The following is a 27,248-nucleotide window of genomic DNA, read 5'->3' on the forward strand; positions in this document are numbered from 1 at the left end:
TGCAAGATCCTCACAATATTATAAATTAGGTGGAAACTTTGCTAAATCTAAAACATTTGGTATCTGATATCTAAGGTCTTGGGGTGACATTTTGCATTTACAGTGGAACCTCAGTTTTCGTTGGTAATCCGTCTGAAAAGGATCGATGAAAACTGAAACTGATGAAAACCGAGGCAAACTTTTCCATAGGAATCAATGTAAATCCAATTAATCCGTTCTAGGCACTCCAAAAAAAACATACCAAAAACTAATTTTTCGGTGAATAAACATAGTGTTTAATTCTGAAAACAGTAACAAACAATAACACTGGGACCAGCTTCAGAGCCAGTGGACCAATGTCGCACCAGAAAGCTGTCCAAAGAGGTCTGTTTCTGACGCTTCTTTAAGATTTCTCTGAAATGGGGCAAGACATTAAACAAGTTGCAGACACGGCCTGCAACAGCTTTGTCCAGGTGATTTTTCTCCACAAACCCCTGCACCTTACTTAAAATCGATGAAAACTGAGGCAAATCAATGAAAACCGAGACAAATTTTCACTGAAAAAAATCGATGAAAACCAAAACCAATGAAAACCGAGGTTGCACTGTATGTTTATTTATTATTTATACCCTGCATTTCTCCCCAGTTGTGGCCCCAAGTGACTTACAGCACCATTCTCCCCTCTTCTGTTTTCTAACAATGATCCCATGAGGTAGGCCAGGCTGAGAGGTTGTGACAGGCCCAATGTCACCCAGTGAACTTCCATAGTAGAGGTAGGGTGCTAGCCTGCCACTCTGTCCATTACTTTGCACTGGCTCTCAAATGGCTCTGAGAGGGCACAAATGCCACCTTCACAACTGGCATCTTAAAATGTGGCAGTGTGCCGTGTGTCATGCGTTTAGTGCTTAGCGAACACTTGGGAATCAGCTCCAAAAGAAGCCAAGTTTTCCTTTGCTAAGGAGACCAGGCAGCGGTGTCTTTCGACACTGGATGAGTAACAAGAACAGGGGCGGGGCGTATCTCTCTTGTCTTTCCGCATTGTGTAAGCATCATCAGGTTTGAGCACGTGCTGCGTTGTTCTTGGAGGTCACACCTGAGATATTGTGACTAACACTCTGTCTTCTATCAAGCAGTTTGGCAGCAGAGCACGGACCCTCCAGGAAAGACCATATATGCTGCAGCACTTGGATGCTTCAAGGTGAGTTTATTCCTCTGCATCTAACTCCCTGATGCTAATTAATGTAACTTGGACGCCGGTCAAAGGGATACGCAAGCCTGGTTTACTGGCAAGGTCTCCCAAGCAGTTGCCAAGTACTGGCGGAATAAAGTGGAGGGCGTGGACGTATCTCTGGTTCTTGGCTTCTCTTGGTCTTTAGGGCCACAAGCGGCCTCCCCTTTAGGATTTGTGCCACCCCATATCGGTCAGTGCAGAGACCTGGCAGAACAGAAAGAGTGGACTGGTAAACTTCTGGTGGAATGGTGTTTTGCTCCGGTGAAGTCTCTTGAGTTCTTCCAGAACTACACATTGCTGTTGGGGCTATTTTGCCAGCTGTAAAACACGTTCTTAGCTCTTGCCTTCCCAGATATTGAGGGACTCAAATTTGACAGGACTAGAAGGGTTTGGATTTAGTCCAGTGGTGGGATCCAAAAATTTTAGTAACAGGTTCCCATGGTGGTGGGATTCAAACTGTGGCGTAGCGCCAATGAGGCTGGGTGGGGCACAGCGGGGGTGTGGCCAAGCATTCCGGGGGTGGGGCATTCCTGGGCGGGGCTGTGGCAAGGACGCAGCCGCTGCGCCGGTCCTTGGGCGGGAAACGAGTGCACGCAGGCGCAGGCTGCCACGCACGCCGGTGCACCTCCTGCTAGACTGCTTCAAGTTCTGCGCGCTACTGCTGAGAGGAGGGGCGCAACTAAGGCAAAAATCACGTGGCAAAATCCCCAATTAGTAACCCCCTCTCGGCACACACAAATAATTAGTAACCTTCTCTCGGGAATCTGTGAGAACCTGCTGGATCCCACCTCTGATTTAGTCCCACTAGTTCTGAAAAAATTCAGAACCAGCCGTGTGAGTGAGTCGTCGTGCTCTTTGAAACAGTCCTTCTGTTTGTTCTTTTCTATCTTCCTTTCTTTCTATCTTATTGTTATGCTTGACCACGGTTACTCATTTTTAAAATTCTTTTCACTTTCTTCTCCTTTTCTGTACTTCCTTGTCGATAACATAAAAATTACTTGGGGAAAAAAAGAGAAAAAGGTGAACAGCTGGGGCTGTGGGAGGGGGGAGGCCACGGAGCAGCCTAGAGCATCTCCAGTTGAAAGGTTCAGGTAGCAGGAGACATGAAAGAACTTTATAGAAAGTTGTTGAGATCTGGTGGAGACTCGAGAGGCTGTGCTTAATTCAGCCTGGAAGATGCGTTCTCTGTATGGCCAAACACACAACCCTCAATAGTTCACTAGGAGCAGCAGTGGCGTAGGAGGTTAAGAGCTTGTGTATCTAATCTGGAGGAACCGGGTTTGATTCCCAGCTCTGCTGCTTGAGCTGTGGAGGCTTATCTGGGGAATTCAGATTAGCCTGTACACTCCCACACATGCCAGCTGGGTGACCTTGGGCTAGTCACATCTTCTCAGAGCTCTCTCAGCCCTACCTACCTCACAGGGCGTTTGTTGTGAGGGGGGGAAGGGCAAGGAGATTGTCAGCCCCTTTGAGTCTCCTGCAGGAGAGAAAGGGGGGATATAAATCCAAACTCCTCCTCCTCCTCCTCCTCCTCCTCCTCCTCCTCCTTCTTCTTCTTCTTGACTAGTGCCTTGCTGGTGACCCAGTTCAAATTCAAGAAGCCGCACATGAGCTGTTTTGAGATGCTTGTTGTGGGTTTTCTGGGTTGTATGGCCGTGTTCCAGTAGCATTTTCTCCTGACTTCAGCTCCTTTGAAGATGCCAGCCGCAGATACAGGCGAAACGTCAGGAGAAAATGCTATTGGAACACGGCCATACAACCTGGAAAACCCACAACATCCTAGTGAATCCAGCCACGAAAGCCTTCGACAATACATGTTTTGAGATGTTTGTGAAACCACTAGGAGAGCTCATGCAGAACTTCGTAGTCTGTGGGCATCAGTGTTTGGATGATTCTCAATCCTGACTCACCTTTCCATCCAGTTCCAGGGACAGTGTGCTAAAGCAGTGGCTAGGAGTCCTGAAAGAAAGTTGAGAATGAGAAGACCGAAACTCAATTCAGATAAAGCAGAAGTGCTGTGGATTGGGTGTAAAACCGGTCTGGAAATAGGTATACAGCCAGAGGTGGGATCCAGCGGGTTCTCACAGGTTCCTAAGAGTAGGTTACTACCGTATATACTGATGTATAAGTCGAATTTTTCAGCACATTTTTAATGCTGAAAAAGCTCCCCTCGACTTATATGCGGGTCATTAAATTTTTGTGTGTGTTTTTACTTTGCCGGCCAGCAGGGGGCGCAGTTTTTATACTAGAGGCACCAAAATTTCAGGGTACCCTCAGAAGACTCTCCTGATGATACCAGCCAAGTATGGTAATGTTTGGTTCAGGGGGTCCAAAGTTATGGACCCCCAAAGGAGGTGCCCCCATTCCCCATTGTTTTCAATGGGAGCTATTAGTAGATGAGGCTACCCTTTTGAGGGTCCATAACTTTGGACCCTCTGAACCAAACTTCATCAAACCTGGCTGGTCTCATCAGGAGAGTCTCTTTATGATACCAGCCAGTTTTGGTGAAGTTTGGGTCAGGGGATCCAAAGTTATTGATCCCCAAAAGGGTGCCCCATCCCCCATTGTTTACAATGGAAGCTAATAGTAGATTTTCCATTTCTGATAATATCCCTCTTAAAATCTAAGTTGGGTTACATTTGGACATACATATGATGATGAGGAATCCAGTTTTGAAGGATTTTAACTCCTGTGTTTTAGCTTGGTTGCTGATTGAGCTAAGGTTTTTGTACTTTTAACGTTACTGTTGAGACCATATTGTTCTTGTTGACCCTCTTTTCCACTTACAGAGCCAGTTTACTGTTTTTCTTTGAAATAAATATTCAAAAACATTTAACCTACTGATGTCTCAATTGATGTAATTTTATTGGTATCTGTTTTTATTTTTGAAATTCACCAGCAGCTGCTGCATCTCCCACCCTCGACTTATACGCGAGTCAATAAGTTTTCCCAGTTTTTTGTGGTAAAATTAAGTGCCTCGACTTATATGCGGGTCGACTTATACGCGAGTATATATGGTAATTATTTGTGTGTGCCAAGAGGGGGTTACTAATTGGTGATTTTGCCACGTGATTTTTGCCTTAGTTACGCCCCTCCTCTCAGCAGTAGCGCGCAGAACTTGAAGCAGTCTAGCAGGAGGTGCACCGGCGTGCGTGGCAGCCTGCGCCTGCGTGCATTCGTTTCCTGCCCAAGGACTGGCACAGCGGCTGCGTCCTTGCCACATCCCCGCCCAGGAATGCCCCGCCCAGGAATGCCCGGCCACGCCCCCGTCGTGCCCCGCCCAGCCCCATTGGCACTATGCCACAGTTTGAATCCCACCACCATGGGAACCTGTTACTAAAATTTTTGGATCCCACCACTGTATACAGCCTATTTTAATCGAGGTTGAATTCCCACTGTAGGTTTGCAATCTGGGATTTATCTGTTTCCCTGGATATGCGGAAGTAGCAGGGGATGCTTTTTACCCACTGAAGTTGGTTCAGCAAAAGAGACTTCTCGAGAATTGTGATCTGGTCCCAAATTCCTTGGTTGCAACCATGTTTGACTACTGTAATGCATTCTGTGTGGGTCTTCCTTTGAGGAAGCTTGGAAGCGTCACCAGGTTCTGTATTGGGGAAACTAAAATGTAACCTGGAGCCAGCAGCAGTGAGCAGGTGATTTGAGATTCCTTAAAGGTAGAGAAAACTAACCCTTTCCGTCTATCTGCCCTGGCTTCCAGTATGTTTCTCAGCCCAATCTGGAGTGCTGTTTTTGATCTTCAAACCAGGTCAAGTCCAAATTAGAAGAAGGGTTGGTTTTTTCTACTTGAAGAAACCTCAAATCACCTGCCCTCCCTCTCCCCACAACAGACACCTTGTGAAATAGATGGGGTTGAGAGAGTTTGGAGGGAACTGTGACTGGCCCAAGGTCACCCAGTTGGTTTCATGTGGAGGAGCAGGAAAACAAACCCGGTTCTCCAAATTAGAGTGCACCACTCACTTGGAGGAGTTGGGAATCAAACCCAGTTCCCCAGATTAGAGACTGCAATTTAACCATTGTCCTGCACTGAAGAACTGAGGTTATCTAAGGGTGCTTTGCTATTAGGAGTTGTATTATCACACAGGTGTGTTTGATGGGGATTAATATGAAAGCAGATTCCCATAAACTGTGGAACTCCTTGCCCCATGAGGTTTGTTATGTCACCTGTGTGGGTCTTCCAACAGGTTTAAAAGACTCATTTACTCTGAAAGACCTTGAATAGGATTTTATACCATATTCTAATTTGTGTGCTTTAAGCGTTCTATGGTTTTATGGATTACATTGTATTTTAATTAAAGAGACCTTGACAGTGCCCTTCTGATATGTGTATCTCCATCTCTGATTAGCAGAGTGAGGTTCTTATCATTTTAGCATTTTCCTTGTTTGTTTCAAAGACTTGATAAAGCTAACTGTAATCTAAGGTGGACTATACATTTCAATACAAAACCTGACTGTAAAAGGAAGTGTTTTAAAATATTGGGAATTCATGCAATATTGGGAGTTCATGCAAGCTTTCATATGGTACAAAAATAACACGTTTCCTGGATGATTTGGTGGCAGTGTTTGTGTGTGCGCTCTTGGGGAAGGGATGTTCCATGCTTGAGTTCTGTTTGGAAAAAAACACTGCGAAGCCTGACTTTTTCTCATGCAAGCAAAACGAAAAATGTATTGGATTAAGATACACACGAGTTAGAAAACTTGCTTGGTACATCATTTTCCAGTGGATTACAGGGGGTCTTTAAGAACAGAAGGAGCTCAGTTGAATAAAACAAGAAGTCTGTACTCTACTATAATCTAATAAGATGTGGGATTGTGAAGGAACAAGATGGGGCTGGTTGTTTCACTTTGAGAATTACCATTTTCCAGATTTGTGAGATCTAAAATGTGGAAGGGAAGGGAGAGTCCACAGAAAACTGCAGGAATCAGAGAGAACCGGTCAACTAAGATTCTCTTTATCAGCTAATTCCAGTTGCTGAGGCCTTCAGCAACACCATCTTCTGTTAGGTTGAATTGAGTGGTTCAGGTTTTTTTTCCAGAGACCTACCATCTTATCCGAAGTCATGAACCCTAATGACCAAAGCCTGCCAAATTTGTAGGGGAAGGGAAGAATCATCTTTTCAAGACAGAAACCAATGCACAAAGGCTGGCAATGCTGTTGTTATTGCCTAGCAGTGGCCACTAAGAGCATAAACCGTGGTATGTGTTGCCATGGTAGGCCTCCATCCAATTAAATAGCTAGGGTAAGGTGACCAGATGGTCACCTTTGTGAACTGGGACGGGGGGTAGGCGGCCGTGCACACGCGCACAGCCGCAGGAGCGCGCAGCCGCAGGAGCGCACTGCCTTCTGGGGCTTGCCGTTTCCCGCCCTGTGACAGTGCGGCAGCCTCCCAAAAATCGGGACAATTTAAATAACCCGCGGGACGCGGGACAAATTGTTTGAAGGCGGGACTGTCCCGCTAAAAGCAGGACGTCTGGTCAGCTTAAGCTAGGGCCCACTTAAACATAGGGTTGCCAACTGTGGGTTGGGAAATTACTGGAAATTCAGGGGTGATATGTGGAAAGGGCAGGGTTTGGGAAAGGGGGGGGCTGTATTACTTTGGTGATTTTATCCCCATATGTATGTGTTTGTATAAGATTTCAGATTTTTTTTCTGCAAACCTGGAGCTTTTCTCAGTTTTGTAGACAGATCTTGTGTGTCTATAGCCCAGATCTCTGGGTTTATGCGTCCACATATTTTAATACTTTGAGAACTCGGTAAATATTGATGATAATGTCCTCCGTCAGTGTCAGTCTTACAGAGTAATCCTCAGCAGGTCTATTCAGAATCCTAATCCGGTCTGTTCAGTGAGTCTTCTTCTCAGGAAAATGTTTTTACAATTGCACTGCCCGTGGTGGTGACACAATGGTGTTTTCAGACAAGGGGTTTTCCCCATGGGTTCTCTAAAATGGCATGCCCTCACATGACTGTACTATCTTAGCAGTTGCAAAATCGCTCCAAACTACTTTCTTTATTCTCCTGTTTGTACGATGTAACTATGGCCATCCCGTAGAGCAAACTCAGCTGGGAGAGGACCTCAGAATGCTGGTTGGGTAGAATTGTTTCTAGAATGGACCCTGTATTTTCTAGCATCTAACGAAAAACGCTTTGACTCTTGAAAAGTTCTATCTTGAAAATCTTGCTGGTTTCTAAGTTGCTACTGGACTTGAACCTATCTCTTTTGCTGCTGTCTGGCATGACTACCCACCTGAAACTAATACATATTCTGGCCAGGTCAGATCTGATTGGGTGACTGGTTTCCTGCGGCTTGCACATGTCTCCAAGATGTCTCTGTGAAAGGGTTGCTGAATTCATTCTGGCTTTCACAATCTGTTTCAGATCATGGCTTGAATGAATTCTGTCTCTTCTGGGTTCTGTTAAATGTTCCCGAACAGAACTTCCTAGCTGTTCAGTTTATCCCTACCAAAGACGTAACATCTGGTGCATGACGTAAACAAACACTTTAGTGGCTGCAATCCACCTCTTGCCCGGCCATTCCATTCTTGCTTCATGCATTTGATCAGTGAATGCTGTTTGCACAGGCGGTTAAAGTCTTGTTTATCAAACGGACTATTCTAGCCTCTTGGTTAATAGAGCAAAGCGTAACCCTCCATCCCTGAGTGCAAAGTGAGCTCCACCATCCATCCTTCCTCATCTATATAATCCTACCATAATACCGTGTTTCCCCGAAAATAAGACAGTGTCTTATATTAATTTTTGCTCCCAAAGATGCGCTATGTCTTATTTTCAGGGGATGTCTTATATTTCTGTGTTCTGTTCGTCAGGCATGCTTCCAAACAAAAACTTTGCTACGTCTTACTTTTGGAGGATGCCTTATATTTCGCACTTCAGCAAAACCTCTACTACGTCTTATTTTCCGGGGGTGTCTTATATTCGGGGAAACAGGGTAGTTGGCTTTTAACATAGCTGTGATTCCCTAATCCATCCATCCATCCATCCATCCATCCATCCATCCATCCATCCATCCATCCATCCATCCATCCATCCATCCATCCATCCATCCATCCATCCATCCATCCATCCATCCATCCATCCATCCATCCATCCATCCATCCATCCATCCATCCATCCATCCATCCATCCATCCATCCATCCATCCATCCATCCATCCATCCATCCATCCATCCATCCATCCATCCATCCATCCATCCATCCATCCATCCATCCATCCATCCATCCATCCATCCATCCATCCATCCATCCATCCATCCATCCATCCATCCATCCATCCAATGTATATACTGCCCTCCCCCAAAGGGCTCAGGGATCACCAGCAGGTCCACCTCCGAATAACGGAGGGGCCTAGCGGGGCAATACAGGGAGAGTCAGTCCCTTAGGTATGCAGATCCGAGGCCCCAAATGGCTTTAAAGGTCAGAACCAAAACTTTGTTGACTCAAGCAAGCCGGTCCTCTGGAGAAGAGTGGAACCAAAGATACGGGGCTGCTGTTAGCATGTCTGGAGGTGGGGCATCTGCACTCTTGCTTTTATCTCCAGTTGGGACTCAAAGCCCCTTCAGAATACCGTTCCCATCTTCCACTTTCTCACAACTACAACAACAACAACAACAACAACAACAACAACAACAACAACAACAACAACAACAACAACTACTACTACTACTACTACTACTACTACTACTACTACTACTACTACTACTACTACTACTACTACTCTGTGTGGTTGGCCATGCTGAGAATTAGCGACAGGCCCAAGACACCCAGTGAACTTCCACTGTAGAATTTGGAGACAAGATGCCCAGGGTCCTAGTTAAGGTTGCCAGCTCTAGGTTGGGAGATACCTGGAGATTTGGGGGGTACCTGAGGAGGGGAGTTTGAGGTGGGGAGGGGTTGGAGAGGAGGTAGACTTCAGTGGGATATAGTTCCCTAGAGTCCACCTTCAAAAGTGGCTATTTTCTCCAGGTGAACTGATTCCTTTCTCCTGGAGATCAGTGGTCATCCCAGGAGATCTCCAGCCATCACCTGGAAGCTGGTCCTAGCCCACCACCCTGTCCCCTACATCCCACTGGCTGTCTGGATGACCTTTAGGAGAAGGAACTGGAGTGAGTTGGTCCCAGACCTTCCCCAGCATCTGAAGGTTGGGACGACTCCAAGTCAGGCTGGAAAGTTAAGCCTTCCAAGAAGGAGAGTTCCAGTTGAGACCTGTCCCTATTTGATGATAGCAGAAGAAAAATCCAAACATATGGAAGGTCTGATTTCACAGCACATAACCCCTTCAGGAGGCAGTGGTCCCACAAGCGAGTGCACCCCAGCAGACCAGAATGAGCCTCCCCCCCTTTAATTTCTTTGCTTATTTTATTTTGTGTTTTGTTTATATCCTGATTTTCAGACCCTTTTCTCCCCAAAACGGCTCACATCTGTAAGGAGAGACAGGCCCTGCCTACAGGATTAAACTAATAAAAAGACAGAGACGCACCAGGAAAGGTGAGTGGAAAGAAAAGGGAGAAGACTGTAGAGTTGGAATAAAAGGGAGAAGTTTAACAGAGTTAGAATTTACCTCAAATTGGGACTAGGCTCAGGTGGGTAGGTGTGTTGGGCCCTTTCCGCACAGGCCAAATACAGCGCCCTGGCGACGGCAAAAACGCCGTCCCCAGGGAGCTGTTCGCATGGGGGGCACAGCTGCTTCGCAGCCGCGCCGCCCTCGCTCCTCCCAAGCGGCGCGAAGCTGCTGTTTCCCAACCTCGCTCCCCAAGCTAGGTTTTTGGGAAACAGCGGCTGGAAGGCGCTATCCCTCCCCCCTTTCCCAATGGACTTACCTTCCCTGCGACCGTCTGGCGTGTCGCCGAGGCCTGGGGACACGCCCCCCCTGCCCTGTGACTCCGGAGCGGTCGCGCAGGGCAGGGGGGCGTGTCCCCTGGCCTCGGCTACGCGCCGGATGGTCGCAGGGAAGGTAAGTCGATCAGGTGACGGCGCGGTGCGGCGCCGTCTTCCCGGTAGCTTCCAGGACCGTTCGTGCAAACGGTCCCAGGAGGGTTGGGTCGGTGTCATGTACGCCGACCCAATACCTTGGAAACAGGGGTGCCAGCCTCATCTGGAGATCTCCTGGGATTAGAATTGATCTCCAGGAGAAAGAGATCTAGAGAGAATGGCTGCTTTGGAGGGTGAACACTATGGCAGGGGTGTCCAACTCTGGTGCTTCAGATGTTCATGGACTACAATTCCCATCAGCCCCTGCTGGCATGGCCAATTTCGTTTGCATTCACGCTTCCTCAGATACCTGTCAAATGGACGACTTGTTTACCTTTTGGCCTATAGGAGGCAGCCAATCAAAAGCAGCTTGCTGTATTTGATTGGACGGACCTGCATATCTGAGGCCTACTATTTGGAAGCTAAATGGCTTGCATTTTCCTTCACACAATCTGCAACCATCTCCCATATTCTGACTGGGGGGCGTGGTACAAGGAAGCCATTAGCAGCAGCCCCCCCCCCCCCCCCAACCCCAGATTAAACTTTCCAGCACAGAAAAAAGATCGCTGGGGCAGGAAGGTTTCAATTTTGAGACTTCCCAGTCATAGAGCACTTTGTGATCTCCTGACCTGAATGCACACAGATGGCAGAGAGCGCTGGAAAAAAGAGAATGGCCGGGACGCAAGGCCGCAAAGTAGCCACTGAGATGCCAAAGGATTGCGTGGAAACATCCCAACCTCCAACAAGTAGACGGCGGGGTCCGTGCCTTACATGTGAGTCTGCCCCACAACGGGCTTGGGTCCTACTGTGATGCCCCCCATTCCAGGTTACAGCCCCACTCCTGGGGTAGTTGTATCCACAACCTGGTATAGGAGCTACTTTTCTGTGGCTTCGTCTTGTTGCAGTTCTGTAGTGTTTAATTTAAAAAGCACCACATAGTTGACGCCTATTATGTGCAAGTGCCATGCAATTGTTTCCTGGTCAGGACCAGGTAGGGAAGGAAGACTTGTACCTTAACCCTTACCTTTGTGGTTCCAGGTATTTAGTAGTTACAACAGCACTGTGCGGTGAAGCCACAAAACGGTGTCTCTAGGGCCATTTCCTCTGCATAAAGGGTACTCCTGTGAATTCCTCTGCTGGACAGAATTGTGTCTGAGACGATGTCAAGAAATTCACTCTTCTTTGATGGTATTTTGGTACCTTCTGGTCCAGTGACAGTCGTATTTTGGGGATGCATCTATAAGAAATGTCTGGCCTGTAGAGCATAGGCCTGCTGTATTCAGTCCCCTTCCTTTGTAAATAGGATGGCGAAATCCAGGTTGGGAACTTCCTAGAGATCTGGAGCCTGAAGAAGGCAGCATTTGGGGAATGGAGGGACCTCATCAAGGTATAGTGCCATACAGTCCACCTTCTCAGAGAGCCAGCGTGGTGTCGTGGTTAAGAGCAGGTGGATTCTAATCTGGAGAACCGGGTTTGATTCCCCACTCCTCCACCTGAGTGGCGGAGGCTTATCTGGTGAACCAGATGGGTTTCCGCACTCTTACATTCCTGCTGGGTGACCTTGGGCTGGTCACAGTTCTCTTGGAATTCTCTCAGCTGCACCTTCCTCACAAGGTGTCTGTTGTGGGGAGAGGAAGGGAAAGGAGCTTGTAAGCCACCTTGAGTCTCCTTACAGGAGAGAAAGGTGGGGTATAAATCCATCCTCCTCCTCCTCTTTCTCTTTCTCTTTCTCTTTCTTCTTCTTCTTCTTCTTCTTCTTCTTCTTCTTCTTCTTCTTCTTCTTCTTCTTCTTCTTCTTCTTCTTCTTCTTCTTCTTCTTCTTCTTCTTCTTGCATCATTTTCTTTAGGAGAACTGATCTCTAGCTACTGTAGCTGTTGTGTAAATACATCTTACCGTGCCATGCCTCTGGCGATGCCAGCCATGCATGTGGGCAAAACATTAGGAGTAAAAACTACCAGCCCATGGCCACACAGACCAAAAACCCACAACAGCCAGTTGATTCCTACCGTGAAAGCCTTTGACAATTCATTGAACCTATCTCTGTTTGTCTCGAGAGCAGTTCTAATTCCAAGAGATCTCCAGGCACTCCCTGGAGGTTGGCAGCCGGACTTGTATGGGCATTCCATAGTCACAGGTTGGGCTGTTGTCAGGTCACAATTACTGTAGATGTGTGATGATTGCCACTTGTTAAGCTTTTGCCACGAGTTGAAAGTATCCTTGTTTTCTTAGGTTTTCTGTTGACTTTGAAGGTTTTCATTTTCACCACAGCGTGGTGTTTTTCTTCCCCTTCTTCTAGGGCAGGGGTCGGGAACCTTTTCCCCTCAAAGAGCCATTTGGCTCACACACACCCCGCTCACCCCCCCACTCGCTCGCACGCCCCCCTCGTCCGCTTTCCCACCCACTTGCTCGCTCCCCCCCCGCCCGCTCCCCCCCGTGCCTGCAGGGCAGGTGAGGATGGGGCCAGCGGCCCTGCAACCAGCGGGGCGGGCGGGAGGCAAAGCCCGCGGCACGGCCTAGCTGGCTGTGGGCGATGGATGCGCCTGCCCTGCTGCCTGCAGGGCGGGCGAAGATGGGGCCGGCGGCTCGGCCTGGCCGGCCACCGGGAGAACACTCGCCCCGCAACCAGTGGGGCGGGCAGGAGGCAAAGCTCATGGCGCGGCCTAGCCAGCCACGGGCGATGGATGCGCCCGCCCTGCTGCCTGCAGGGCAGGCAAGGATGGGGCCAGCGGCTCGGCTCATGGAGCCGCAGAACAGCGGCGGAAGAGCCGCATGCGGCTCGCGAGCCACGGGTTCCCGACCCCTGTTCTAGGGAACTGATGATATTTTTTCCTCCCCTTTCCACATTCACTGTCATTATGTTATGAGATTCCGTGTAGTCACAGGTGGTTTTCATTGCTTCCAATTGTATTTGATTGTTGTCTAGGTTCCGTTACTGTCTGTATCTCCTTTGAGCTTTTCGTGGCACAGCTCTGCTTTTGATTTATGCCGTTCCCTGATCTTTTGACTGTTATGTGTTGCCTTTTAAAAATTTCTGTCGGAAATCCATCTTACCAAGTGTGTGGGTAGAAAATTCTAATAATGCTCGTGGGATCTCAGATGGCTGGTGCTGGGAAAGACCTTTTCCCTTCTCAAAGCCCCTAGAGCACAGGTGTCAAACTCACGGCCCTCCAGATGTTATGGACTACAGCTCCCATCATCCCCTGCCAGCATGATGCTGGCAGGGGATGATGGGAACTGTAGTCCATAGCATCTGGAGGGCCGCGAGTTTGACACCTATGCCCTAGAGGACTGCCACCAATAAGATACTGAATTAAGGGGCCTTATCATCTACTAGGTAGTGCAGATATTTGGTTAATACAGTAGAGATATCTGGCTTCAGGTTGACTCAGCCTTCCATCTTTCCTAGATCGGTAGAACGAATACCCAACTTGCTGGGGGTAAAGTGTTGACGACTAGGGAAGACAATGGCAAACCACTCTGTAAATGTAGTCTGCTTAGTAAACGTCGTGATGTGATGTCACCCCATATGTCAGTAATGACCCAGTGCTTGCCCAGGGAACTATCTTTATCTTTTTTACAACAGAGTTTGCCCAGTCATAGAAATGTGATACTGAGAGCAGTAAATAAATCCCCCATGAATATACTGCAAAAAGTAAAACTTACATATATTCAAATAGATTCTGCTCCTGTTCAAATTGCAGTTGACAGGGGAGAGAGCGACCTAATGTAATGTAAATGGCCAGCTGATCAGGCATCGTGTGGATTGGAGTATGAGGCATTGTTTCTACAGGAGAGACCTATAGATGCGTGGACTCTGTGAAAAGCCATGCGGACAATGGAAAGAACACACACATAGGCCCCTTCCGCACACGCAAAATAATGCGTTTTCAAACCACTTTCACAACTGTTTGCAAGTGGATTTTGCTATTCCGCACAGCTTCAAAGAGCACTGAAAGCAGTTTGAAAGTGCATTATTCTGCATGTGCGGAATGAGCCATATGCCCCTTCCGCACATGCAAAATAATTCACATTCAATCCACTTTCCCAACTGTTTGCAAGTAGATTTTGCTATTCCGCACAGTAAAATCCAGCTTCAGAGTGCATTGAAAGTGGATTGAAAGTGCATTAGTCTGCATGTGCGGAAGGGGCCATAAAGAGAGGAAGAGGAGGGGTCAAAGGGCAGTTCCCAGATTAAGACAAAGAGAGGGACATCCCATTCGAGGAGACGACACTGATACACATATAGAGTGATGTAGCACCTCCACAACATCCAGGTGTGCTGAGTGACTCCAACAGTTCAGTACACAAACATGATCTTTATTGGCTTACTGAATCTGCCTCTAGTGCGACAGTCACAAAATAAGGTGGCCAACTTTTAAGTGGATCCCTCTAATACCCCTTTAATACCAGTTTAATCCGCAGCAAATACCAGGTGACGTTATTGACTTCCATGCCATGGAGAGTTTCAGCCGCCCATTTCCCCCCTTTAAGCCTCTGCTAAAAGGACAGGGCATTTCCTTGCAGGCCGATTGGCATCTGTCACAGAATTTGCAAGGGATGGCTCAATAGCTGCTTGTGCGAACTCATTGTTTCATGGTTGTTGAGACTGATTTCCCCCTGGCAGCCCCGAGAAGAAATTTTTCGGCAATATGACCTGTTATGAAAATAATTCCATAAATCCTGATTTAGCTAATCTGTCACTCAGGGGTTCTTTGAAACGAACCACTCGATTAGCGTCTCTTGCTCTGAGCGTCGTGGGGCTGGAAGGAAGGAGCAGAGAGAGAAAGTGACATTGACCCCAATGCAGGATAATTGGAAGACGTGGTGGAACGGCAGCAGTCTTGAAGGACGGGGTTTAGCCCCTGTGGCATCACGCAGCATTAAAATCCAGCCTCGGCAGAGGTTTCTCACGAGAAAGCTGGAAGGGCAGAGACATTGATTTTTGCCCCCGCTGGCTTGTCTCAAGATACCCGAGTGTCAGCTTCTGTTATCTCAATTAACTAATCATTAGGCTTTTGAAGTGCAGGAGAGAGACGTTTCTTGGGATAACCCTCGTCTCGCTTATTTGACATCAAGCAGGCTGGCGGCAACGAGGAACCTCGGATTCTGCACTCATCAGAAAAATATGCCAGTCCACAGAAGCACATGCAAAAATAACACACAGGGAATAGGGTCGTTGCGTGTTTTCTTCCCTGTTTTTGCAGAATGCGGACATTTGCTGTGTGGGGGCTGTGAAGGAGATTTACGATGGGGAAGAAGGGTGCAGAGGTGGGAAGGAAACGTAGCTAGCGACCATGAAGAGCGCAGTTCGCACAGAGGTGGAATCCAGCAGGTTCTCACCAGTTCCCGAGAGTGGGTTACTAATTATTCGTGTGTGCTGAGAGGGGGTAACTAATTGGGTCTGCTTTTCCGTTAGAAATTCCATTAGGTCCAAAAATCATAAAGTCCTGTTGTTTCCTATGTGACTGGTTAGCGAAGGTAGAAAACGGGATAATTCTCCCTGTTGGGCTGTTTTAAAAACATGTTTTAGAAATATGGTAAAGTTCCTTGTTTAAGGAAAGTATCCTTCTTATGATTTCTAGAAACAAAATTAAGTATTGGAAAGTATTAAGTATTTGACAGGCAGTCAATGAGAGGAGAAGTAGTTGTTTCTGTTGGCAGTAGACGATAGGACTTGCTATAATGAGTTTAAATTATGGACAGAAAGATACCAGCTGGAAATTAGGAACTTTTTTTTTACAGTAAGAGTTTTTTACAGTAACAGAGAAATTATTAATGCCCTACCCCTGGAATTCCTGGCCATGCCCCCGTCGTGCCCTGCCCAGCCCCATTGGCACTACGCCACTGTTTGAATCCCACCACCATGGGAACCTGTTACTAAAATTTTTGGATCCCACCACTGAGTTCGCATATGTGTTTGCGGCTGAGATGAGATAGAGAATCTAATGCATTATATCTTGTCCCGTCCCATGCATTCTCGTATCTGGAATTTATATCTTTAAAATGTTTTAGAAAAATTATCAGGTACTGAGGGGAAAAAATGTGTTTTATAATGGCTGATGTCTTTGAAGATATCACACGCAAGGTGGCCACATTTATGTTTCTCTCATCTAAAGGTAGATTGCAGAAAGGTTGTAGCATAAAGGCTAAGTTATGATCTGCAGCATCGTACAAATTTATTCGCTTTTAAGGTTTTGTTCTTTCGTTTGTATATAAGGTTTAGTTTTAAAATGTATGTATTTTAATGTGTTGATTTATTATTGCCTTAATCTGAATGTCTGTCGAATAAAGACCGAAGAGCCCAGTTTGTTCAAGCCTGGCTGGAGTACTGCTGATCTGCTTCTTGTACAGATTAGAAATTGAAATTGGTTGTGCAGGTTTGGAATGGATTTTACACAGAATTTGCTTTTGAGTGCCAAATGCAGGTTTGAGGCACAGTTTGAGCATCTTTCACTCGAGGAAGTCAACACTGTCACTGGATACTAGGGGCCAGGGGGTTAAATGTGGTGTACTTTCAGGGGTATTTTAAGGATATGTAGCATAGGAACAAATGCTCTGACCTGGTCCTGGAAACTAAATACAGTGGGCCCTGATTAGTGTTTGGACGGGAGACCACCAAGAAAGTCCAGTATTCCAGCTCAGAACACAATTCACCTTAGGACAGACTAAATGCTTCTGTCTCAAGTGTGTCCTTTGCTTTGTTTTACTTCTTTTTCTTCCTCTCAGGGATGGATGGGAAGAAATGCAGCGTGTGGATGTTCTTACCTCTTGTACTGACACTGTTTACCTCAGCGGGACTGTGGATTGTGTAAGTGTCTTGTGATATCTTCTTTTTTGTAACGGTTCTTGGAAGGAGGAGTTCTTCAATGTACAGCAGATGTCTAGTTGACACAGATCATCGCTCAGGGAACATTATTGTGACTAGGAGATCTCTCTTAACATAATCCATCCTTTTCCAGATAATGCATATTTTGTCTCTTGAAAATATTTGTTTTCAGCAAAGAGAGAGAAATATATAAGTGTGGGTGTTCCGCATTTGAAACATAATTAAATTTGTACAACCACAGAATCTAAATTTTATACCAAGGAAATCTGAATTCTCCAGTCTCTGTATATTAGATCTCTATGTATTTGTGTCTGGGCTGTTACACCATGGTTGCTACGCAGTAGCAGGTAGTGGCAAACCACCTCTCAACTTCTCTTACCTTGAAAACCCCAGGGGGAATATTAGCTCTGTACTAACAGAAATTTTGTTTGGATAATCCTTGACCTTTTTAGACTCAACAGTTATTACCCACTAACTTTCAAGTATCTTTTCATATCCATAAGAAAGTTGCTTAGGAAGGAAGGAAGGAAGGAAGGAAGGAAGGAAGGAAGGAAGGAAGGAAGGAAGGAAGGAAGGAAGGAAGGAAGGAAGGAAGGAAGGAAGGAAGGAAGGAAGGAAGGAAGGAAGGAAGGAAGGAAGGAAGGAAGGAAGGAAGGAAGGAAGGAAGGATTCCTAGGAAGTTGATTTCTGTAGTAAATACAATTTTTTGTCCTCTTTTCGGTACTTTTGCAGAATCAAGCCATGTAGAAGGCCCTAGATATATGGTACTGGAACATGTAAAGGAAAGTTTATAATTTCCCACCCTTCTATGGGTATAAATTGGAGTGCCATGGCACTATCCTTTCAGAAGGGGCTAAAGCTCAGTGATCAAGCAGCTATTTTATATGCAGAAGGTCTCCGGTTCAGTTCTTGGTTTGTCCAGGTTTTTTTTTTAAAAGACAGCTGGTTCTGAGAAAGATCTTATGTGCCCAAGAACCTGGAGGAAGCTGCCAGTCAGCACAGAAAATACTGGCTTACATGAACCTTGATGTATTCTAAGGTGGGTTGATTAGCTTCTGTCTGGGTAAAAATGAAAACTTGTTCAAGAAGAGGGCTGAGTCTTGTACTTAACTTTCTCTGAGATGGCACTTAAGAGCAAAATGTTTTTAACTTTGACAGGCCCGTGAGTTTCTTCTACTGGGTTATCTTGCATTGTAAGGTACTAAATAGAGGGTCTCATATTTATTTATTTATTTATTTATTTATTTATTTATTTATTAGATTTTTATACCGCCCTATCCCCGAGGGGCTCCGGGCGGTGTACAACAATAAACATAATATGACATAAAATGGCTAAATCTTTAAAAGCAGCGATAAAACAATAAAAGCTAAATCTCATAAATACAATACAAAAATACTAGCATAAATATAAATGGCGTCCAGCAGTTCCATATTCAAAATCCTCTCTCCAAGAGGGAGGAATGGCAGGTCCCATTGAATAACAAACGGCCCAGATGTAGAGGGCCAGGAAAGGGGGGAAGGGGGCACCATCAGCGGCCGGTTCCTCCAAAGGCCCGGCGGAACAGCTCCGCCTTTACAGGCTCCTGGGCGGAATCCTCACCAAGGTCTCACAAGGGGTCGGACAGTTGGAGGAAGAGCGTTCCACCAGGCCGGGGCCAGAGCCGTATTAGGATTCTATATTAGGATTCTATCAGTAGGGCCCAGGGCATTTGTGGCCTGGTCCGTGCTGCACAACAGTGCCACCATTTCAGATGGCCAGAGAGCATACTGCAGTTTTCAGCTTAGAGGAAATCAGGTGATAAGCTGCTGATTCTGGCTTGGCTTACTCATTTCGAGCTGTGCTGCTGAAACGTGAGTTGAGCTCCTCATCGACTGGATCCCTGTTGAATGCCGCCTTTGCTGAACTGCCTGCTTGCCTCTAGGACACCAACTTTGGCATCCCTTTTCCAAGAACAAACAGGCAAAACCAAGAAAATAATGATTGTGCTAAAAGTGGCTTCTCCATTTCTTTTGGCAGATATTTTATAGCCGTCGAGGACAACAAAATTTTCCCACTAAACGTGAAAGAAAGGTAAAGTATTTGAAAAACTATTGTTTGTATTGGTAAAGCCCTCGCTGTTTAGTGTATCACATTTATCTGACAGCACATCACAGTATCACATTTATCAGGTTGTGTGCAGAGGTGGGATCCAGCAGGTTCTCACCAGTTCCCGAGAGTGGGTTACTAATTATTTGTGTGTGCCGAGAGGGGATTACTAATTGGGTCTGCTTTTCCGTTAGAAATTCCCTTAGGTCCAAAAATCATAAAGTCCTGTTGTTTCCTATGTGGCTGGTTAGCGAAGGTAGAAAACAGGATAATTCTCCCTGTTGGGCTGTTTTAAAAACATGTTTTAGAAATATGGTGAAGTTCCTTGTTTAAGGAAAGTATCCTTCTTTTGATTTCTAGAAACAAAATTAAGTATTTGAAAGTATTAAGTATTTGGCAGGCAGTCAATTAGAGGAGAAGTAGTTTCTGTTGGCTTGCTATAATGAGTTTAAATTATGGACAGAAAGATACCAGCTGGAAATTAGGAACTTTTTTTTTACAGTAAGAGTTTTTTACAGTAACAGAGAAATTATTAATGCCCCGCCCCTAGAATGCCCGGCCACGGCCCCGTCATGCCCCGTCCAGCCCCATTGGCGCTGCGCCACTGTTTGAATCCCACCACCATGGCAACCTGTTACTAAAATTTTTGGATCCCACCACTGGTTGTGTGTGATTCTTGGAAACAGTGGGGAGAACCTTATTCTAGAAACAGCTTGACTCAAGCTTAGAGTTTAGTCCTCCTTGGATGTGTTTCTGACAGGGTTCCAATTCCCCGGGTGGGGTGGGGTGGGGCTTGGGGGAATCCTTGATCCTGTTGTGTCCCCAGTGTTTCTGTTTCTCACTGCTGCTGCAAACGGTAGTGGGGGGAAAAAAATGGGAAAAACCTCCTCAAAGCTGGCTGTGGTGCTACGTCATTTCCAGTAGTACAGAAAAAGAAAGTGACATGGGTAGCTTTAGGAATTGGTGGAAACTCTATGGTTTTTCTATAGAGTTTCCACCAATTCCTAGAGCTACCCATATCATTTCTACTTTTTAACCAAAAATGATGTGGTATTGCAGCCAGCGTCACAGCTGCCCTATATCCAAACCCACAACCTTCCTACCATTTGCCAGCGTAGTTTCTGAGCGCCAACAAATTCTTGGGTCCTGGTTGTTTATGGTCCGGGCCTGTCCAACAAGAACTGTGTGCACCAGTAAAGGAACTGCACCAGATATCTTCTTAATTAGACATTATTCTATGATTGCCTGCTTTTTGCAGTTATGTTCCTATCGCCATGTTTTTGGTGAGCTTTGAAACACTTTGCATGTTTAAAGTGGTTTCGAAAACTAACCATGAGCTGTATAACAATGTGACAAACTGCAATTCTTTTTTTTTTCAATTTCATTTAGCAAACCAGGTCCCCTGAAGCCACCTTATATAAGGTAATAAGGCCGTTTTCCTCTCCTTCATTTCAACAAGGCCCATTCCTTATCAATGGACTTTTATTGGTTGATCTAATCTTTGTTGCAGGCTGAGTAGAGCTACAACGATAACCCGTTCTGTTTTTGAAGCCTTGCAGGTGATGCCCCTCCTGCAAGCTGTGTGTTTAGCCAAGTCATGAACATGGCAGCGTTTCTAGGTAGGGGGTGCATGAAGAATGCCTCGTTTCCTCCCCCCCCCCTTTTCTAATTCTCATTATGGATTAGTCAGACTCAGCCCAGTAAATGTTAAGATCAAATAATGGGGAATCTGTAAGCTGTGGACATTGTGGCCTAGTTCTCGTAGAGCAGTTAAACCTTCATTTGAGGAGCTTCAGACTGCAGGCATGGCTTTGCATTGCACCAAACGAATACCCTGCATATAGAGATCAAGCATGTAAGGGAAAAGGATTCTGACTTCACCTTCTTCCTGATGTGCTGTCAGTAATAAAATAAAAAAATTGAATCCTACGAATCTACCGGTATATCCGCCATCTTTCCTAAAATTAAAAACATATAATGGGAAGATGGCTGATTATTTATATGAACTGGATAACCCCGATCTTTGGAGAGCATTTGTATTAGCACGCTTCAGTGCTTTTCCTTTTAATCTTTGGGGAAGATTTCAAAAACTTCCCCCACACAAAGAGAATGTGTAACTGTGATGGTAAAACAATTGATTCACTTGAACATATTACAATGGAGCAGTGGCGAAGCTCCCAGGGGACAGGAGAGTGCACCACGCACCAGGTGCACGGATTTGGGTCATGTGGGGGGTGCAAAATTCCCCCCGGCCCCTCCCCTTCCTCTCCTTCCTCTGCAAGGCGCGACTTTCACACCTTACTTTTAGGAAATCGAAGTGGGCAAGAGAAACAGGCCTGCCTAGTTCCTGGCAGTGGGGAACTACATTTCCCAGGAGACCCTGTTCTGCAGCCTGCTCGGTTTCCTAAAGTAAGTGGGGGGGCGCCACGGGGGGGCAAGTGTGATCCCCTCCACAGCTCTCTCCTGGTTTCACACCCCACACTTCTACTTTTAGGAAACCGAGTAGGCTGGAGAAGTTCAGGCTCGTTTCAGCTCTGGTGGGGGAATCTACATTTCCCAGAATACTCTTGGGAAATGTGTTCCTTTACCTCGTGAACAGGCCTTCCAGCCTGCCTCGTGCTTCCTAAAGTAAGTGGGGCGCCTACCAAGGGAGGGGGCGCGAAAGCCAGGAGTGCAAGCGACTGGGCCATCTTTGGCCCAGGTACACCTCTGTAACGGAGTGTAAAACACACGAGAGTAATCGTAATACATAAATAATCCCTCTAACACAAACAAAAAAAATTAGATAATACAAATATTGTTTGATGCCTTCTTCAAGGAAGTGCAAATGCAAGCCAAATTTCTCGCAAACATTAAGATTAAGGAAGCTAAATTAAGCAATATGTAATACATTATTTTAATGTTAACAAGGACGTATAACAGATAATCGAGTAATTGTTTTAATACAATATAACTTTCAATGATTTGGAAATGCATGCGATTTTATGGAATTACTGTGTAACCTTGAGAGACATATATTTATACCTAATAAAGGATTATTGAGTAAAATAATTGTTAGCTATTTGTATGCAGGGAATTGTGTGTGTGTGTGTGTGTGTGTGTTACGTGCCACCAGGTAGCTTCCAACATGTGGATCCTATGAATGAATGACTTTCCAAACATCTAGTCATTAACATCCTTGTTCAGGCCATGCAGGCTAAGGGCCTTGACCTCCTTTATTGAGTCATAGAATCATAGAGTTGGACGAGACCCTAGGAGTTATCAAGTCCAACCCTCTGCAATGCAGGAACACACAATCAAAGTACTCCTGACAGATGGCTATCCAGCCTCTCTTTAAAAACCTCCAAAGAAGGAGACTCCACCACACTCCAAGTCAATCAGTCTCATGTTCCTTAGCTTTCCCTCTCTGTCAATCTTTAAGGAGTGGCTGGACAAACACTTATCTGGGATTCTCTAACCTGATCCTGCATTGAGGGGGTAGGACTAGATGGCCTGTATGGCCCCTTCCAACTCCATGGTTCTAGGTTTCCTCTTCCTATTGCCTTCAACTTGTATAGAGGACTGTTAATCATGTGAGTCTGAAATGATACAGCCCAAACCCCGGTTTTCTGCTCCAATTAAAACTAGGCTTATAGTGTGATTATTATGGGGAATGTTTGTAAAATATATGGATGTCAAGACATTCACACTTCTCTTTCTTCCCATCTCTTCGGTCTTTAAAATCACTTCCCGGTTGCTAATTTTGTTTGATTGCATGATGCTTTTACCAGTTTTGAGTGCTTTAAAATCCCGCATGAGCATGAAGATTACTGGAACGGATTGCATGTGTCATAACTGTGGTGCTGTGCCATTTATATGTGGTACACATTTGTCTGTGACAAGTTCCTATGTTACAAGTAGGAACAGAGATATTGTCGCTGTACAATATTTTTGTAAATACCTACTTACCTTGTTCTTTGTGGCAAGTAAAATTTGTTTCTGGGTGGACAAACATCGGGTTTGCATGTGTGAATATATACAGTATGTCTGTGTGTTTGTGACTGATAAACAAACACATAGATACCCTGTTTCCCCGAATATAAAACATCCCCTGAAAATAAGACGTAGTAGAGGTTTTGCTGAAGTGCGAAATATAAGGCATCCCCTGAAAGTAAGACATAGCAAAATTTTTGTTTGGAAGCATGCCCAACGAACAGAACACAGAAAAATAAGACATCCCCTGAAAATAAGACATAGCGCATCTTTGGGAGCAAAAATTAATATAAGACACTGTTTTATATGCCAATAAAGGCTTGTGTTGTTAATATAAGACACTGTCTTATTTGGGGGAAAACACGGTATGTATGTATGTATATATAAATTATACACAAATATGATTTATATATACATTCAAAGGGGTACATAATGTAAATCTTTAAGCAGAAGCCACTGAGGTGTTTTAAATTTATCAAGCAGATATGTATGCTGGTTCTCTTAAAAGTATAACTAATCTGTTTTTAGTTGACTTTTCTCTGTTTTTGTTTATTAACTGAAAGCAAGCTGTGATTTTTAGCAGCAGTAGATTGTGGGGGAAGCAAGAGGGGAGGGCTCATTAAGTCCTTTCCCTCTCAGCCATTTTCCTCCTCAAAAATTTTCTCCAGTTGCTTTTTATTTTTTGCTTTGGTAGTGCAAAGGGCTATTTGAATCCTTCCTCAAACAGGGCGAACAGCTGCTGGAAGGAATGGCTGTGAAGAGAAAAATGGCTACCGGGAAAGGGGGTAGGTAGGATTTCTACATTAGGGGTTGAAAATAGGTTGACTGGGCCTCAAGGAGAACTGGGTCTCATGGACGGAGGAAGGGACTTTTGACGGTACCATTCATAAAGGACAAAATTTCGTCTTTTAAACAAGTATGCAAGATGTAAACAAGGGTCCGGGTGTTTAGATAAGTTGAAGTAAATAATCCCAACAAGTTTACGGAGATAAATGGTGGTCCTGCTTATGGGGCCATATTGGGGGAAGGGGGTGTTGTGCCAAGTTAACCTACAAATAACCCCATGAGTCACAGCTTGGCGGGCTTACCAGTGCAGTGGTGGGATTCAGCAGGTTCGCACCACTTAGGCTGAACCGTTTGTTAAAATGGTGCTTGTAAACAACCAGTTGTTAAATTATTTGAATCCCACCACCGGAACCGGTTGTTAAATTATTTGAATCCCACCACTGTGTAACTTTCACATGCCTAACCTTATACATACATCCTGCAGACAGGGGGCAGTAGCTAACTCAGTGAGTCAGCCAGGAGCAACGTAATCGAAAGAGAACATCTGTAAATCACAGGTGTCAAACTCGTGGCCCTCCAGATGTTGTGGACTACAGTTCCCAATGTCCCCTGCCAGCATCATGCTGGCAGGGGACATGGGAACTGTAGTCCATAACATCTGGAGGGCCACGAGTTTGACACCTGTGCTGTAAATATTTGCATGGTAGCAGTCAGCACCCGGCTCTGTACTAGATCTACTTTTTGGATCTCAGTTTGTATTTGTAACTGCGTCTCGATTTGGCCCTTCAACGGCAAGCGTAGACTCTTTCCCTTCTCTCTTCAGCCGTGGTACCGCCCCTCCTCCGCTTTATTCAGCTAAAGCCAAAGGTCCTGAATCCCTGGCTCAACGTGAGCGGTCTGGTGGCGTTGTGTTTGGCCTCCTTTGGAATGACTCTCCTTGGCAACTTCCAGGTATGCTGCTCTCCCTCCCGCCTCAGTTAAATATCCACTCATAAAAAGTTGCCTGATGCTGGGTCGGAGCGTCTGTCTGTCAAGCTCAGCCTTGTCGGCTCAAGTTGGCAGGGGGTCTTTCCGGGATCTCAGACTGAGGACTTCCCCATCACCGACTGCCTGACCTTTTTAAGTGGAGATGCCGGGGTTCGGACCTGGGTCCTTCTGCAAGCAAAGCAGATGCTCTGCCACTGAGCCATGGACCCTCCTCACAATGATGACCCTTCATGGTCAGTCATATAGATTACATGAATTACAGCAAGATGCTCCATATGTCAGACCAGCCATTCTCAACCAGGATACCGTGGTACCCTGGGGTGCCGTGAGCATGTCCCAGGGGGACCGCGGCAACACTACCACCCCCCCCCCCCTCATTTTTGTGGTGTCTCCCACTGGCGCCAGCAAGGACATGGAGCTGGCCCATGGGGCAGGGCCTGCCACAGCACAAGGGCCACCCCCCCCCCCCAGTGCTACCCTTCACCCTGGGAGGGGAAGGTGGGGGGTTTGGCAAGCAGGAGCAATGGGAGGGGAAGGTGGAGGGTGGCGGAAGGGGTACCGTGAGATATGAAGAGTGAGGTCAAGGGTACCCTGATCTCGAAAAGGTTGGGAAACACTGTCAGACCATAAAGTCCACTACTGTCTTCTCTGACGGTCAGTAATTTCCCCACAACAGGTTCCTGTCTCTGTTAGCTCCGATTCCTTAAAAGCAGGAGGTGCCAGGGCTAGAACCTGGAACCTTCGGCGTACGTTATAAGGTCTATATGGCTAAAGGTCACAGTGGAACAGTGGTTTTAGCCCCCCCAGGACCAGAGATCATTGCTTTCACTCTGTGGGGCTCAGTGGTTCTCAACCTGGGGGTCGGGACCCCTTTGGGGGTCGAATCCACCTTCAAGCAGGGGGTCAGCTTCTAAGCACTCTCTTGGCATCAGTGTTCTCCATCTGTACAATGGATAAATGTTAGGGTTGGGGGTCACCACAGCATGAGGAGCTGTATTAAAGCGGTCGCTGCACTATAGCTGTTGAGAACTTTCACTGGCTAGATCCTGCACATCTTAGTCCGCTATCTGTACTGGTTATCTCTCACGGTCAGGTAACACATTCATCTGGCTCAGCCTGACTTCCCTCATGCCAAAAAAGCAGAACCTCGGAGATGTTGATGACAGAGGCCTGCTGCCTCTAGGCAGATGAGGTGATAATACAGCAAGTGATGGACAGAGATATTCTCATCATAAGCAATCGGAAATTCTGTGAATTTCCAAAAGGAGAGCATGTCTGAGCAGATTAGCGTATGACTTATCAGCGCCTGCTGTGCTGCTCTGGGTGCCTGAAGACGTGGATTAGGAATGAAATTGTAGCCTAAACCAGCTGTGGGATTCAACTGAATCAACCACCGTGTCCCCCCCCCCCCCGGGCTGTACACCTCCCTCGCCCACTTACCTGGCTGCTGGTGTCCCCCGCCTCCCCTTTCCTCGGGAGCAAGCAATGGGCGAGGTGAGGAAAATGGCAGCTTCAAAAGCGCCAGGCTCTGGGCCAGCCCGCGCAGCCTTGGGGGAGGTCAGGCCACCCCAGCAGGCTTCACTGCACCTGGTGGCCTTCGGGGGGGGGGCCAGGCCTCCCCAACTTGCCACGCCATGCGCACTGCCCGATCAGCAACCGGCCAGGCCCCTGCAGGCATGGTGCATCCTACTGGCTGCTGATTGGGTGCAGCCTTCCAGGGTGATGCCATGGTGAGATTCAGCCAGTTAGCTTCCTGCCCAGTAGAACTGCGCGAACCGGGCTGAATCCCTCGGCCATAAACTTATTCCGCTTCGTATATTATTAAGATGGGGTGCCCTATTGGCAGCCTAAAGGGATTATTAGGCCTACCACATGATTACATTCAGGCTTTGCAACTTGTGACTGGGGTCCCACCAGGCTTGGAGTACAAAAAAGAATGAAGCTGGTCAGAAAAGAAGACAGGGCCCCCCTCTGCCCCTCACAACAATCTCCATGTCCTCTAAAGTCTGTTCCGCGTTATATCATTTTTTCTGTGGTTTCCTCATGCAGAAGCAATGGAGTTTCCCCACGGCAGGTCTCCCTTCATTTTATTAGTCCCAATTCTTGCAGCAGCTTTTCTCTTTTCATGCCACCAGGGGGAGTTCTCAGGGCTTTTTTTAAATCAGTCATTGACATGCCAAAATACTATTTTATCACTGTCAATTACCAATTTTTGGAAACCTCTGAAAAGCCCGATGGCTGCCACAGGAACTAAAGTCAACAAAATGGAACTGATGTGGGCATGACCAGGAAAATGCAGGTTTTCCCACTCACGCAGCAGCTGTTCTGGGCTTGTGGCACTCTTTCCCAAAACATTACATCACCTCAGCAGTGGCTGAG

At 46.3% G+C, this 27,248-nt stretch overlaps 1 protein-coding gene across 3 annotated transcripts in view; it reads left to right on the top strand.

Annotated features, from left to right (window-relative positions):
- The window catches only part of TMEM150C (transmembrane protein 150C), a 38,289-nt gene that overhangs the window by 7,525 nt on the left and 3,516 nt on the right, over positions 1–27,248 (top strand). Inside the window, exons 2-9 of one of the 3 annotated variants that reach the window (XM_048509605.1) lie at positions 1,113–1,177; positions 9,634–9,728; positions 10,855–10,984; positions 16,939–17,020; positions 19,056–19,109; positions 20,514–20,546; positions 20,676–20,743; positions 24,706–24,833. In XM_048509605.1, the coding sequence (XP_048365562.1) occupies positions 10,855–10,984; positions 16,939–17,020; positions 19,056–19,109; positions 20,514–20,546; positions 20,676–20,743; positions 24,706–24,833 (495 nt within the window). In that variant the 5' untranslated portion in view covers positions 1,113–1,177; positions 9,634–9,728. Of the gene's footprint in view, positions 1–1,109; positions 1,178–9,633; positions 9,729–10,854; positions 10,985–16,938; positions 17,021–19,055; positions 19,110–20,513; positions 20,547–20,675; positions 20,744–24,705; positions 24,834–27,248 lie in introns of all 3 variants that reach the window. The other 2 variants (XM_048509606.1, XM_048509607.1) reach the window with 2 other exon arrangements.

This window comes from Sphaerodactylus townsendi, linkage group LG10 (genome assembly GCF_021028975.2).
Source record: "Sphaerodactylus townsendi isolate TG3544 linkage group LG10, MPM_Stown_v2.3, whole genome shotgun sequence".
NCBI lineage: Eukaryota > Metazoa > Chordata > Lepidosauria > Squamata > Sphaerodactylidae > Sphaerodactylus > Sphaerodactylus townsendi.